General features: G+C 37.0%; 1 protein-coding gene across 1 annotated transcript in view; it reads right to left on the bottom strand.

Annotated features, from left to right (window-relative positions):
* LOC134801507 (twitchin) overlaps positions 1–14,794 on the bottom strand; it is a 159,122-nt gene extending 144,328 nt beyond the window's left edge. The window contains 3 exon segments of the mRNA XM_063774119.1: positions 1,212–1,351; positions 3,589–3,823; positions 14,629–14,794. Of these exon segments, the coding sequence (XP_063630189.1) occupies positions 1,212–1,351; positions 3,589–3,758 (310 nt within the window). The 5' untranslated portion in view covers positions 3,759–3,823; positions 14,629–14,794.
* Positions 14,795–15,549: the final 755 nt, after the last annotated feature.

Genomic DNA, 15,549 nt, shown 5'->3' with positions numbered 1-15,549 from the left:
ATCCTATACTATATTAAATAAGTACATTATTTTTGGAAAAACCCTCACTAAGTTTATTTAGGGCTTATTCGCCCTTAGGGCTTATTTATTTATTTAAACTTTATTGCACAAAATTTACACAAAAAGAGTACAAATGGCGGACTTAACGCCTTGAAGCATTATCTACCAGTCAACCATTGGGCTAAACAGAGACGTCAGTTAGTTTGGTGCAGGATTGTAAATAGTGGATATGAAAATAGACGCAAGCTTATTGAGACGATGCGTCATTATTTGATCGGTCGGATAAATTGGATGTAACCTCAATATTCCGCAGTGTATCTAAACTCTAACTAAAGTGTAACTTAATGAGCCTTTAATTGTTCAATTGCTTCAACATCATTTTTTTTAAATAATTCTTGACATTGGTTTTTGACATCAAATAGTTTTATGAAAACACGAGATCTGTTTTTTTCAATCAATATCTAGCACAGATCAGAACTACACCTATTATTACTGCTAAATATAAAAGGTACTGTAATGTTCTGCTGCCAGAGTGCAGCACTAGCACTTATCGTAAACCATTGAGTAACTTATACATACTGTGCCTTAAGCAGTTCTTTGAAAAGTTATCACAGATATTTTTATTTAAATAAGTATGACATTGATGTTGATGAATCAAGGCGGTTTGTTTACAGAAGGCTGCCGCGAAACCCGAAAATCGAAATTTTGTTATCTGCCACTCTATCGCTAGAATATGCAAGAGTAATAGAGAGGCAGATCACGAAATTTCGCTTTTCGTGTTTCGCGGCAGGCCCTCTTGTGCTAGTGGTGCCCCCTAAACAGAATTTTGTGTAATATTCGCTATTGTGTCTACACAGATTAGGACCCATGTACATTGTAAGCTTTGAACTTTGAGTATTTAGTAACTGGAGACGCCATGGTTGTCATTTTCTGTACAAAACAGTCTGCCGATTTTTGCTGGGGAGGGGCACGTCAAATGTATGGCTATTTGGACATGATTTGTACGGAACGTACAAATAGCCATGTCAGATAAACGTCAGTCCATACAAAAGTTTGCACAGTTGTGCAAGGTTTTCGGCAGAGGGGTAAGCTTTTAAAGGCGACTCCGGTTATTAAATGCTCTAAAGTTTAGCCTAATGGTTGTCCAAGGGTGACCATGGTTTGATCCACAGGTTAGGACCCATGTAAATTGTAAGTTTCGAGTAACTTACGGCTGAAGTTAAGATTGATGGAGGCGGCCACCTCGCCCATCTTGTTCTTAGCTTTAACTTTGTACAGCCCCGCGTCGCTCTCGATCACGTCGTCCAACTCGAGCACCACCAAGAACTTGTTCTTCTCGATGCTCTGGATCCTGGGGGAAAACAATATTTTTTGAGAAAAATGGTTATTATTACACTAATGGCCGGTTTTACAACCCATAGCCCAGTATCTTTTTCGCTTTCACTTAGCCTAGTTCACTTTAGATTTCATCTACTCAACAATAGTTCTTACACCTGGCGTGTGCTAGTCTCCGCATGCGTCCCATGATAGAGTCTGTGCGGAAAGAGACGAGTCCTGGAATGTATTGGGCCCCATACATTCCACGACTCTTCTCTTTCCGCAAAAAATCTACGGGCAAAGGCGGCATCCACTCGGTGTACATACCCTTTATATATCACACTACGTGTTGGTTTCGGATCCACGCACACCTCTTAAATGTCCGGGAACACAATTGTACCGTAATGGGACATACAAATAAGTTTAATCATCTTTTTTATTCACTGAGAGAAAAATCATCACCAGGAATTAAAAAACAGTTCTGTACTGGGGGAAGAAATGAAGTTTTAGTAATAATTATGGAAGTTTCACTATTTCTGTAAAGTTTATTTATTTCTACAAACAGCTCAGTAATCCCAAATCTAATTTCAACAAACAGATAATAGAAATTGCAAGAACTAATAGAAATTGCAAAAGTCATTTTGTTCCTATTAGTTGACTCTCCTTGTCCCCGGATTAAGTTTATTTTTGTAATTCTAAGTGTGTTTTTGTTAGTCTTTTCTCTCAGTGTTTAAGGTATTTACCTATAAACATCGTTATCACACATATTTATGTGTGATAACGATGTTTATAAGTATGTTAAACTGGATGGTCTAGTGGTCTTTCTATAGTTTGGGTTTTTCCAAAACTTGAGCGCAACATCAACAATTCCTTTCATCGGTGCCAAAATGGAATGTAATCATTCAGCTAATAGAACAAAACTTTGCAACTTATAACATTTATAAAATGCTGCTCAATGTAGATGCAGTTAATCATTTAAAAAATTCAATTTACTTTAACAATTTTTCTCTTTCACAAAGAATATAGTCATTTTAAATCGCAATCTCAACATTCTCAACCTGTTCTTCGAAAGAGATAAATCCAACCCAGTTCAATGAACGAGACGACCCTGTGCCAATTACCAGTTCCCAAGCAATCACACTCAAACTCTTCAATTAAAAACGTCACATGTGCCGGTAATGTGCAAGGCAATAGCGACATTATTCTACCAACAGTTACATCAAAGGCAGACGACATTTGATTCACGGATTGATTCTAGGTTTGTGACGGCTATTTATTTAAAATAATTTATTCGGAGCAAGCGCGTCCATCGCTTACAGAATTATGTTTTCTAAGTTAAATAATTTTTAAGTGCTTGATTTTGATAGCCACGGCCTGTTTTAAGCAATGACCTTTTATTTATTTACTTACATCTATGGTTTTAAGTAATTACTCTCTTCCTAACGTTTATGGTCTGGTTGCGTCCTCAACAGCTGCTTACAAATCCTAGAGTAACTTGTTTTATCAACAAAAAGCTTTTGGTTTTATCTGGACATGAAAAAAGGATGCTGACTTTATTTGTTCTGACTTCATCCATGATAGTTTATCTTTGCGAAATATTTATTGATAAGGAAAGAGTGATGGAAGATTTTTACTATCCTATTAAGAGTGTCCCACTGCTGGGCAAAAGTCTTCCCTCTTTCCCGCTATTTGGTCCTGTCTAATGCACACTCCCGCCAGTTTACAAAATGTATCAAAGTCGCCCCGCTATCCGTTTTGGTCATCTCTATGCCCCGAGAATCGTCCTGTGGGGTCCAGTTTGGAGCTAGTTTAGCTTCCCAGCTTCCCGGATGCATTCGGCAGACATGCCCTCTGTCCTACTTAGGGGACTATCAACACCCAATTTCGTTGAAATTGGCGTTACTTAAGCAGTTTTTATGAAAAGATATTTGTTTTAGTAAAGAAAACAAAATTGTTACTATTCATTTCATTATTTTCAAAGACCGTGGCCGTACGCGATACATGATTGGATAAAATCGGCTCCACAGAAAATAATTGCAAAGATTGATCTTGAAGTCACCATTAAAAGGTTCTGTCTTTATTTTTTTGACTTATGGGTCTGAAATTAAAATAACTATTTAACAAATAATCCATATTTTTTTTTATTTCAATAGTTTTCTTATTATTCCCTTGCCCAGGCCTAGTAACAGTGCTATCACATTTACTCCGATACAAATACACAGTGTGCGCGTTTTCGGTATTGACAGCCTCTTAAGATGGAAGAATACTCACTTAAATTTAGTTCTAGTATCCTCCTTGAGCAGTTCATCGCTGCGGTACCAGCAGATGTCCGGTTTCGGCGCGGCCAGCAGCTGGCATTCGAAGACGAGCTTGTTGCCATCGTCCTCCTGGCGCAGCTGAGGCTTCTGCGTGAAGCTGGGCGCTAAATCGTCCGTCCCCATGTTCGCTAGCTGGGCATCCCGGGGGCGGACGCTCCGCGGATAAATGAAGAGACTGGCTCTTCAACCTGTTGAACAATAATATTCAATTAGTGCTGTCGTTCTCTAGAAGAGAAAGAGGAAGAGAGAGAGAAAATAGAAGAACGTACATAGGTGGTGGAAAAATTATAGTTGTTACGTGTCGGGCTTAGAGGATATAGCCATAAGAAGTAGCCATTAACAGGCGTTCCCCTCTGTCGAAAATAGGCTGCCAATGGTCATACATTGTATGGACTGACGTTTATCTGACATGGCTATTTTTACGTTACGTATACATTTGACGTGCCCCTCCCCCAAAAATCGGCAGACTATTTTGTACCGAAAATTACAGACATGGCGATGTTATAACTGTCCGAAAATGTACAAATTGTTTGTTTACTTTTATTTAAATACCTAAAGATACAGAGTAAACTTAGGTATGTAATATAATATACTATTAATCCTATTAATGAAAAATACGGGCTTGTAATGCTCTTTGTCAGGTTAGGTTAAGCGTATTAAATTTTAATGTTAATGCGATAAGGTAACCAAATGTGGTTTCCAGGAAGCAACAATTTTTCCACAATTGGGGTGAAAATGTGTCTATACCTACTGTAATAAGAGCGACTACTATTTAAACACTAGCCGCCTTTTAGCCGGTATTTTAGTCTAATTATATTTATAAAATTCTGTGTGAAATAATGACGGACTACTTTCAACCAAATAAATGGGACACAAACGAAATAGTTTGCATTAATGCAAAGTATGTTTCATCACACTTGCTCGAAAAATAACCTTATTGCATGCAGGTGTATCATATCATATCATATCATATAATTTATTCAGTAAACCACTTCAGTCGGCCACCCTTCGCGCATGCGTCCCGCCTCACTCCAAGCGTTCCATACGCGGCAACTTCGTTCCAAATACTGTATATACATAACAAAATCTCCTATCAATTAGTCATACATTGTCATTTATAGATACATATATCTATTATTTGTATTGAAGGACAAAGGCCTATATTGTACCTACCCGTGGGAGTTATGGGTTGTAAACTCGAGTCTTTAATCGGTATAGCTCGTTTACAAAATCTCACTTACCCCCCTTGTTGCACAATGTACTTATCTTATCACAACAGATCTAGCTATAGAAAAACTAAAAGTAATGTTGTGTATGTCTGGATTCGTCGATCTATGAACTCAAAACAAAAACGGCCGTTTTAACTTTGGACGCATAGATTGACGAATCCAGCAACATAAAAACTAGTTTGATGTATTCAAAAGGTACTTAACTACAAAATACAGTACGTAGCGGCCCTCTTTTTTAAATATCTTTCGTTAAATTTAAATAATCACGATTATTTAGCAGTAGCGCTAGTGTGCACGCTGATGGGCTCTTAACAATAAAACCTATTTGACAAGTCGTAAAACGTAATTTATGACTGTTGAATGTTTGAACGGCTTCCATTATTTCATTCATTCATTTCATTCGGATTATGAGCCACGTGCAAGCCCATCTAGTAAACAAAACCGGGTCAAATCTGTTTTTCACGGTTTCAAAACACAAAATGATTGAGTTTATATAAAACTTGGTTTTACGAAGCTTACACTAATTAGATAAATTCAGAAAATTTCAAAGAATTGCCTAAAAAGTGAAGCGTGAGAAAAATAGAGGCCCTTAGATTAGTAGTAAGATAAGTAAATAAATAATACCATCGCAGATACCTTGCGTTAATTCGCAGGAGATTCACAAGAGGTTAAAACCGGCCAAGTGCGAGTCGGACTCGCGTTCCAAGGGTTCCGTATATTACACAATTTTTAACAATCAGTGCCGGATTAAGATATTTTGATGCCCTAAGCATTTCTAGGTGCCCCCTCTCCCTAGGGTCATCAAGATTACATTGATTTTTTGGTAAATTGAGAGAAGTTCATTGCCGCATTACAGCTGAGAATGGAAATCAGTCACATCATTTTATCACGAAAATTGACAGTGCCGCAGCAGTAATGTTGCAACAGAGTACCTAATGCTGTTGCAGTCGCCACCCGAATGTCACCTTTATCATAGCGTAGAAAGTAATAGAAACGCGAGCGAAGCGAGCGCGGAAATTTTTCGATATAAAAACGCAATATGATAGACAGTTGTACATTTTTACTTTTAGTATGGAAATCAGTCACATCATTTTATCACGGAAGTTGACAGTACTGCAGCAGTAACGTTGCAACAGAGTAATGTTGCTGCAGTCGCCACCCGAATGTCACCTTTATCATACCTTATAAAGTAATTGAAAACGCGAGCGAAGCGAGCTCGAAAATTTTTCGATATAAAAACGCAATTTTAGTTTTAGTCCCAACCAGGCGCGAATCCAGGATTTCATACAGAGAAGGGATGGGACAGTTTTCTATCAGCCTAGCTTCGCATAGGGCTCGATATTTAAGGGTCTCAGCGAGGTTGTTTTCATGCATAAAATATGCAAGAAAGCAGAGAGCTTGGAATTGAATTGGCGAAGTGTGAGAAAGGCAGTAGGCCCAGCTGCGAAAGAGGAAAGCTTGGATTTGGATCCACGCCCAAGTGTAATTAAGGCAGAAGATCAACTTTGCCGTAAGGCAGAAGGCCTCGCATAAGACCTAACGCCGAACCGCAAAAGAGTGGGTTTAAATCGAATCTATGCATGTAATCACGACTCTTCTACTGCTACCGATTGTTTCCCAAAGAATTACGCGCCATTATTTTTACAAATTAGCTTTTGGATAGCTAAGAAAATCGTGTGGTAAAAACGATGTGTCTGTCCCTAATTTTAAAATTTGTTCACCTTTTTCAACCTGGCATTTTGGTGCCCTCCCTGAACGTGGTGCCGTAAGCACGTGCTTGTTTTGCTTATTGGTTACAAAGCCTTTATTGATTCAACCATTAAAGTCGACGAGTACAAAAACTTTAAGCTAGCTCTCAATTTAACATTTTTTTTAAACATTATTTTTAATTTGACCTTACAATTACTCGTAAGTAGGTAAGACCGTTAAATATTTAAAATGATTATCTTATCAGAAAATTATCACCAATTACTCTAAGAAAACTACTACTCTAAGTAATCCGGCACTGTTAACAATGTATTTTTTATGTGAAACGTGAGTGAAATCTCTTTAAAAAATCCGTAGGGGTCGGATTAAAAACTGTAATTAAGTCCGACTCACGCTTGACTGTACATTTCTAATAGGTTTTCCTGTCATCTATAGGTATAGACCTATTTTATGTATTTTTTTCAAAATTTTAGGCCTAGTAGTTTCGGAGATAAGGGGGGGGGGAATGGTCATTTTTTGCCTATTTTCTTGAATAACTTCTAAACTGTTGATTCGAAAATTATAAAAAAAAATATTTAAAATCCTTACAATAAGTTCTTTCATTTGATATGTAACATGATATAGTTAAAAAAAAAATTTTTTTTCATTTTTTCATTTACCCCCAAAAGTGGCCCCCATGTTTAAAATTCATTTGTTTACGTTACATGTCCGTATTCGGGTCACAAACTTACATATGTGTACCAAATTTCAACTTGATTGGTCCAGTAGTTCCGGAGAAAATCGGCTGTGACAGACGGACAGACAGACAGACAGACAGACAGACAGACAGACAGACGCACGAGTGATCCTATAAGGGTTCCGTTTTTTCCTTTTGAGGTACGGAACCCTAAAAAATGATCAATTTGTACATACGTGATTCTGATTACGTATCCAATGAATAGGAAATAATTATGCAATTACTAAATAATGCATTATAGGAGAGATGAATATAGCATTTACGTCTAGTTTCTTCTAAACAAAAACCTTCTAACTACTTATTCAGATTTTCTCTTGCCAACTGAAAGTTACTTTGTTAGTCACGTGCACTTTTTTATTCTTACTCGTCGGGCCCTCCTTATTTACTAAATATTTATGCGTGTAAATATTAAAACAATATACTCGTAATTAAAAAATATGCTGTCTAATACGTTTGGACGAATAATGCTAATGTTTTCTATGAAACAACAATTTTTTTTGCGTTTTCGGGATTGGCTCCGTAGTAAAACTTGTTCAGGATGACCTACATAATATTCATACCTAAGAATATGCATTAAACTGTGCAGTTCTTTGAAACCCGACCGCTGGTAAGCGTCTCGATGAGTTGTTATCAAACAATGTTAGACGGAATTTAGCGCACTGCTAACTATAAACACTTCTAACCTCAAAAACATCACCCTCCTTCCGACGCAGTCGGCTAAAAACAAACCTGTATACTCATTTCTGGTTTGACGTATTTAGTAGCATTTCTTTTTATTATTTAATACGTGGAAAATTAAGTTTTAAACAGTACATTTTAATAGTGGATATGACGTCCGACTTTCGATCCGGAGGTCGCGGGTTCAAATCCTGACTCGTATCAATGAGTTTTTCGGAACTTATGTACGAAATATCATTTGATATTTTATTTACCACTAGCTTTTCGGTGAAGGAAAACATCGAGAGGAATACTGCATATATTTTAAGTATTAATTTTAATCATAATTATGTCTTCATTGACGTGTGTGCTCGCACCAACATTACTCATAAAAAATGTGAATTAATTAACTATGAATATTTGGAATAAATTGTCCCAAAAAATAAAAACTATTTATTTACATGTCATCACAATTTTTTCTAAGATTTTTAGGACAATAACTATTTTCAAATAGATTTGTATCATTTATTATTCTAATGACAAGCCCTGGCTCATGAGTTGGCAGTTGTGTATAATTATAGTAACCTTTTCTCTCCTCATTATCGTATAATTGCGACACCAGTCTCCGAAACCTGTCCCCGTCATTACCAGTATCGTGGCAAAGGTTTTTGTTATTCGATCCTATGACACTCCCCTAAAGGGGCCCACTGATTAACAGTCCGCCGGACGATATCGGCCTGTAAGTTGTTCGGTACTGTCAAAATTTTGTTCTAACTGACAGGCCGATACCGTCCGGCGGACTATTAATCAGTGGGCCCCTTACGGCATAGAGGGTGACGCCGCAGGGGTTTTAGTGGGTATTCTCCTACCCTCCCTCTGGCTAGCAGATGATGTTACGGGAGGAGCGAGTCCCACATACAACCCCCCAATGGATTTCCCCAGCCTGGGGGTGAGATGCGTAAATGCATTAACCCCTGCGTCAAAAAAAGGTAATTGTTATTGTAGTGGCACTTGTCAAGTCTTGATCAATTTGTGTACTTTTAATCACAGACACAAAAAGAAGTGTTATACGTTTGATGCCAATGTCTGTCTTTGTGTCTGTCTGTTTCATCGTAGCTCTCAAACGGATGGACCGATTTTGATTTCGATTTTCGATTCGTTTCGATTTCTTATGTTGGTTAAAAATCGATCCAGCAGTTTGTTGTTGCCTTTAGGCATTAAGTCCGCCATTTTATTTGTATTTTGTGCAATAAAGTTTAAATAAATAAATAAGAATAGGTATCAGCTCCTTTCCAAAATGATTAAGGCATTGTTTTGGCACATAACGGTTTAAAATCTTAACATTAGTAGGGTTTTTTTTATTGAATGTGTACACGAATTAAACGTATTGTGAACATACGTGACATTTTCATTATCCTAAGACGACTGATATGTACAGTCGACATTTTTTTATTTAATAATTATATAAATAACATTTACTGTACAATCAAGATTACCAATATAATATCGGAAAAATGTGTTGGTAACTTCAAATTTTCACTAACACATAAGTAGCCATATATCCTTCGGTTTTCTTTACCGTATTGAAATATTTTTTGTGTGTATTGTGGCAAGCGAATAAACGGTTTATCTATCTCTCTATCTTTTGTTGTGGTAGTAGTGCATTTCATATTTCATCTAATAAACATTGTATAAACAACACTTGTTAGTGTATTATAGACGACAAGGCTACGGGCTACGCCGCGCGGTCTTGCTACGCTGATTCGTAGCATCTCTACGCTTGTCTTACTTGTTATTGCTCACGCGCATGAAGCTGCCAAATGAAATACTTTCGGCCCAATTCGAACTTTAAGATACGTCAATTAATAGATCTAGAAACGATATGGATTCGATATTAAATATGTCAGTGTCAAATGTGACGTTTCCTAAAACAAAAACGGCACTTTTGACACCCTGACACATCTAACCGTTTCTAGATCTATTAAGTGACGTATCTTAAAGTTCGAATCGGGCAGTTAGATAAAATACCTATCCGCCTTTTCTTCAAACAAAAACGTCACTTTTGACACTGACATTCCGATCCATATCGTATCTTTAGCAAATTTTCCATATCTTAAAGTTCGAATAAGGCCGTAAATTGTAGGTACTTTTGTATTTGATGAAAAGTTTAAAGTTATTTCATCAATATTATCTGGAGTGGAACTTGAACATGTAATTAATTCGCAATACTTTTAGTACCTAACGTAAGATACCAGCGGAATATAAAAATAAGGGAAAATATAACAATTAATCCTTGAAATTGCTCATTAAGAATTTTCATATGCAAATACTCGTCCATGGATTCAACCCAAATTAAATTTAAGATTTTGATCAGGTGCATTAATTGGTAATCACTACATTATGTTTAATGATGTTGAAACGACACATAAACGATATAATGGCTGACTGGTGACATGACATATTTATTGGTCATTCTATTTTAAATCAAGCTTGTAATTGTTATGAACACATGTAGCCTCAGAGGTGTGTTAACTGGTTTCGCTTGTCATTGTCTATTATTAGGTCATTACCTATGAAATTGGCGTTTTGTTCGGAGAATTTCAACGAAACACGAATTTCCATACAATTAATTTTGCGGATATTTTTTTGATGGCTAATTCAAACCAAACAAAATTTTTCCAGTAATTTTTGACACCTTTAAGGTATGTTTTCAATATCTCCATTTCTTGAAAATTGGTACCATTAGAAAAATATAAGTAATTTTAATACTCGAACCGACAGCACATGAAAAGACCTATTTTCAAGGCTTAATTCTGAACACTTAACAATAAAAAATAACAATTAATTGTATGTAAAATCGTTGTTTATTGAGTGCACTGTAGTTTTATTGTAATTGTGTATGTACTTTTGTAAAAAAAAAAACTAGGATCAGACTTATATCTATGAACAAAAACGCCAATTTCATAGGTAAGGACCTAATATAATTTTTTTTTTTTTTTAATCATTTATTTACATACAATATATATACAGTGGTACTACTAAACTAAATTAATAACTAGCTTAAATCTAAAATAGGCCCTTGAGGCATTGTACCAAGGATGCTGGCGGCATTTCCTCGCTGTATCGCAATGCTGATACGTTGTGCGAGGTAGCCGCCAGCTCTTTGGTCACCAGTTACGTCAACCAGACGCTTCGCGATTTCTGCGAACAACTTATGCGCGCTGGGACCCCATGGACCTATTATAATTAGTTTTGGCCTCGCACAGCCAAATAAGACCCATTAAATTCCTAAACTTGCACTCTTACTTCTAATGTGGTTGTTAAGAAGCCTTCGGTGAACTTTTATTCATAATTATCACTGGATTTTGCCTTAAAAACGATTAACTTTATACCCATAAAAATAATAATTTTAGCCATTCCCATTTTTATTTCAACCAATCATATTATTTTAACCCTTTACCAGGCTGACAGTTCAAAACTGACAATAGAACGTCAGTCTTAGTAGTAGTAGTAGTTGTAGAGCCATTTATTCCAATAAATATTACATTTAGTTTACATAATATACAATTATTATTATTATTTTATATAGATAGATTTAGTATTAATAATATTTTCGATTTAGATTATTGTTCCATGCATTAATATAATAGTTTAATTTTATAAGTAATTTAATTATTCTATTCTATTCTATTTCTTAATTATTTATTGAGATGTCCATTTGTGAACATAGGCCTCCTCCATCGTGTGCCATGTATTTCTGTTCGTGGCAATTCTCGGCAATGTCAGTCTTACTCATCGACAATAGAACACATTTTTGAAGTATGTGGGAAATATATATCCCTTAGTCTGGTAAAGGGTTAATGTGTGTTGTTTGAATGTAGAATCACCATTTCCTGGTTTATAAGTGATTTAGACAAGAAGAAAGCAAGCGGTAGGGTTCCTCTTCTGAGTATATCTAAAGCAATAAAGCTTTTCAGATTACACTCAGATAATAGGGTATTTTCCTACTAGTCAAATCAGTTACTTTTTTAGAGCTGTCAAAACGATTTGCTAATATGGAAATTATATGAAACATTACATCGTGACGTCACGGTCAACACACATACTTTTTATACTTCTATTCGATTTATTAAATAGAACTTGTATTTAAAAATAACTTCTATCTGTGTTTTTCTAATAATTATCTGGTGCTTTATTTCACGCATGGTGTAAAATAATTTATTTTAAATACAGTATAATACCCTATTAACTCATTGCTGCTACGGTCTGGGGATACTAGGGTTATGCATCAGTTGATAATACTGAAGTCATAGATTTAATCTCAAATTAGAGTAAAAAATAGTTACCGTGAATCTCCTAATTATCAGAACTTTCGAGGTCATGGTCGCCCCTATATTTTTTTGAAATCATTCCAATGAATGATTTCAAAAAAATATAGGCACTCCAATGAGTGGGATTATCCCCATCTATATTCTACATCATATATCATAATGATTAAAGTAAAAACCAATGCTTTCCTTTTGATAAAATTCAATATTCATAAATTGTTCTTTCGATTGTTCGCTCATCTCTCTTCTCTTTCTTTGTTTGTAGATCGTTGAATTTTCTTAAAAATACCATTGCAAAAAGATACCATTAGTAAGGTATATTCGGTTCATTTCGAATACCTCAAAATGGCGGTAATACAAAAAAACATCCATAGTTCCATGATATTGTAGTTCATTTTCGGAACTATCCGACTATCTCGAGTATTCGGAATCACCCTAATACACCTCATTAAGTTTCCAGGAATTTCGACCGTGACCGAGATATTTCTTAAAAAGTTCTTTCCAGTTCGATATAGTTCTAGCTGTTTCCTAGACGATGTAAAAATAGTTATTCTAAATACTGGTCTATTCATTTGAAATATTGTTCAAATAAACCTAGATTTACTATTTGACATTATGCCTTGTTTACACTGCTGTTTAACGTTTATTTAACATTTAACGAGATAATAAACTCTTTGACAAATGAGCTTGAAGTGTGTGACCGTGATTTGTTGATAATTATAGTTCTATTTCGACCCATAAAATATTCTTACTTGCAGTTTAAGTGGATTTATAGTAAATTTTATGTTTGAGTGTCCGACGGACGCAGTTTTAGATTGAGCTGAGTTATTGCTGATAAATTAAATAATTTATCCGCCTTGGTAACAAAGTTTCCTCAGTTAAGAGCTCGTGTACGTTGAAGGCTCCCTTGCGTCCCTGGAGAGTATGCTACCTTGTAGCCTAAGTTGACATTAACACTTCGCGTTAAATAGGCGCAATAATATGACGTCGAGTTGCGGAAACCAAGCCCGCGAGAACCTATAACCTATATAACACTTCGCGTTAATACCAGTAAACAAGGGTCCTGTTATGCCTTATCGATATGCTGGTAGCAGGTCAAAGGCTCTTAGAAATCACATATATTTTTGGTTGAAGGAAGATGCCAAAATGCGCTAAAAGAAGAAGCTAAATGGGAGCGCTGGTGGCCTAGCGGTAAGAGCGTGCGACTTTCAATCTGAAGGTCGCAGGTTCCAACCCCGGCTCGTACTAATGAGTTTTTCGGAACTCAGATGTACGAAATATAGTTTGATATTTGCCAGTCGCTTTCCTCGCGTTATCCCGGCATTTTGCCACGGCTCATGGGAGCCTGGGGTCCGCTTGGCAACTAATCCCGAAAATTGGTGTAGGCACTAGTTTTTACGAAAGCGACTGCTATCTGGCCTTCCAACCCAGAGGGTAAACTATGTCTTATTGGGATTAGTCCGGTGTTTTCCTTCACCGAAAATCGACTGGTAAATATCAAATGATATTTCGTACATAAGTTCCGAAAAACTCATTGATCCGAGTCGGGGTTTGAACCCGCAACCTCCGGATTGAAAGTCACACGCTCTTACCGCTAGGCCACCAGCGCTTTTACTGAAAGTAGCTAACACTTCAGAATATTCTTATTGATAACGCCAGCAATCCGTAAACTTGATTGATGACGGGTTATTAAAACAGTCGGATTATAATGTATATATTGGACACTATACTGGTACACTGTTGCCACGCTAAAAACACTTCATATTAATGTACTACGATACATCAATCGGCTTGCCCTGCCAATCCAAACATATCCAATCGATCATCCGCGATCAGCTGAAAGCCCTACATTGAAACAGAAGCCGAGCGCACTCCACAGGAGTGACTCACTCACGCCATCTAGCAAGGTGAAGTATAACCATGCGGGTGTCCAGTGTTAAACTTTTCACAAGCAAAGTGGCTACGTCTCGGGCTATTTTCGTTCGAAGGCCTCCTGGATTTCGACGTTCGCCGCACTGCTTGGTAATTTCAACGGTTATTCAACGCTCTGCAGAAATTCTGTCAGATGCGCTAGATGTTTCTAGTTTAAATATAACTTTATCTATAGACTGATTTTGATGTTTAAATATCCGGAAGAGATATTGCATTTAACGGTCGTAAAATCGAGCATTAAATACAGAATCAAAGCATGCACCAGACATCACTTTAAAAGAATCCATCCATCAAACCAGCTTTGATTTTTCTGGAAGGCACAGGAACTAACTTTGAACTTGTACAGCACAGACTCTTAAAATAACTAGAAATTTTGCCAAAAATTCTGCAATAAAATCACGTACCGTAAACTTCAAGGAAAGTAATCCTTTAAGGCACTGCACTGAGCACAACACCGTACAACGTAAGAGAGACGAAGCCTCGATTTGTGGGATCGATTCGAGAAATCGGGTATTGTCGCCGGCGGCGGACGCGTCGGGTCGTTTTCGAAATCGTAACTAAACTATATGAAAGTGTTGGCCGGGCGCCGAGGCGGGGCGGAATGTGTGTGGGCCGGCGCCGTCACCCGTGACGTGGAGATGCAGAGGTGTTTTCCGCTGAAGATAGGTGGTGATCTAATAGGTGCATGTGTTGGGATAGGGTGCTTACGCAGTCCTTCGACTGAGCCACTCTCTCCAGAATCACTGTAGTCATTCGGGAATAATTATGTGGATCTACAAAATGGTTTCGCCTCGACTGTGAAACTAAGCTTTCCTACCCAGGTATATACTTGAAAGCTACATTCCTTGATAATCAGTGATCGGGGATTTGGTTGCCACTAGGGGTAAATAATGTTTTTTTTTCTTAATGGTATGTTTTTAGTAGGTAAGTAATTGTATTTCAAAAATATTAAGATAGCGTTTTTGTGAAAAATTCAATCCATATTGCGTGCTTACTCCCGTATCCATACAAAAAATTCTACTAGATCCCGCGGCGTTGCAACCAAATCCCCGATCACTGTTGATGATATAGAATGTTTTTTCATTGATCAGGATTACAAAGTTTTTTGGCATATTTTGATCAGTAACTCAAAGATGATGCCGTATTTTCCGCTGAAGATAGAAGGGTGGTCGGAAAGTCCACAGAGGATTCACTACCTTTTCACAAAGATGCACTTTAGTGGAGTTAAAGAATGGTTCAAGAGCCCAGAGGCAGAGGGATCAACACAAGCTTCCGCTGAGAAATTGAGAAGCATTTTTATATTACAGAACGCAGAACTTGATGTT

Source organism: Cydia splendana, chromosome 22 (genome assembly GCF_910591565.1).
Source record: "Cydia splendana chromosome 22, ilCydSple1.2, whole genome shotgun sequence".
In the NCBI taxonomy this organism is placed as follows: domain Eukaryota; kingdom Metazoa; phylum Arthropoda; class Insecta; order Lepidoptera; family Tortricidae; genus Cydia; species Cydia splendana.
Note: the sequence above shows the minus strand (reverse complement) of the source record. Positions and strands in the feature narration are given on the sequence as shown.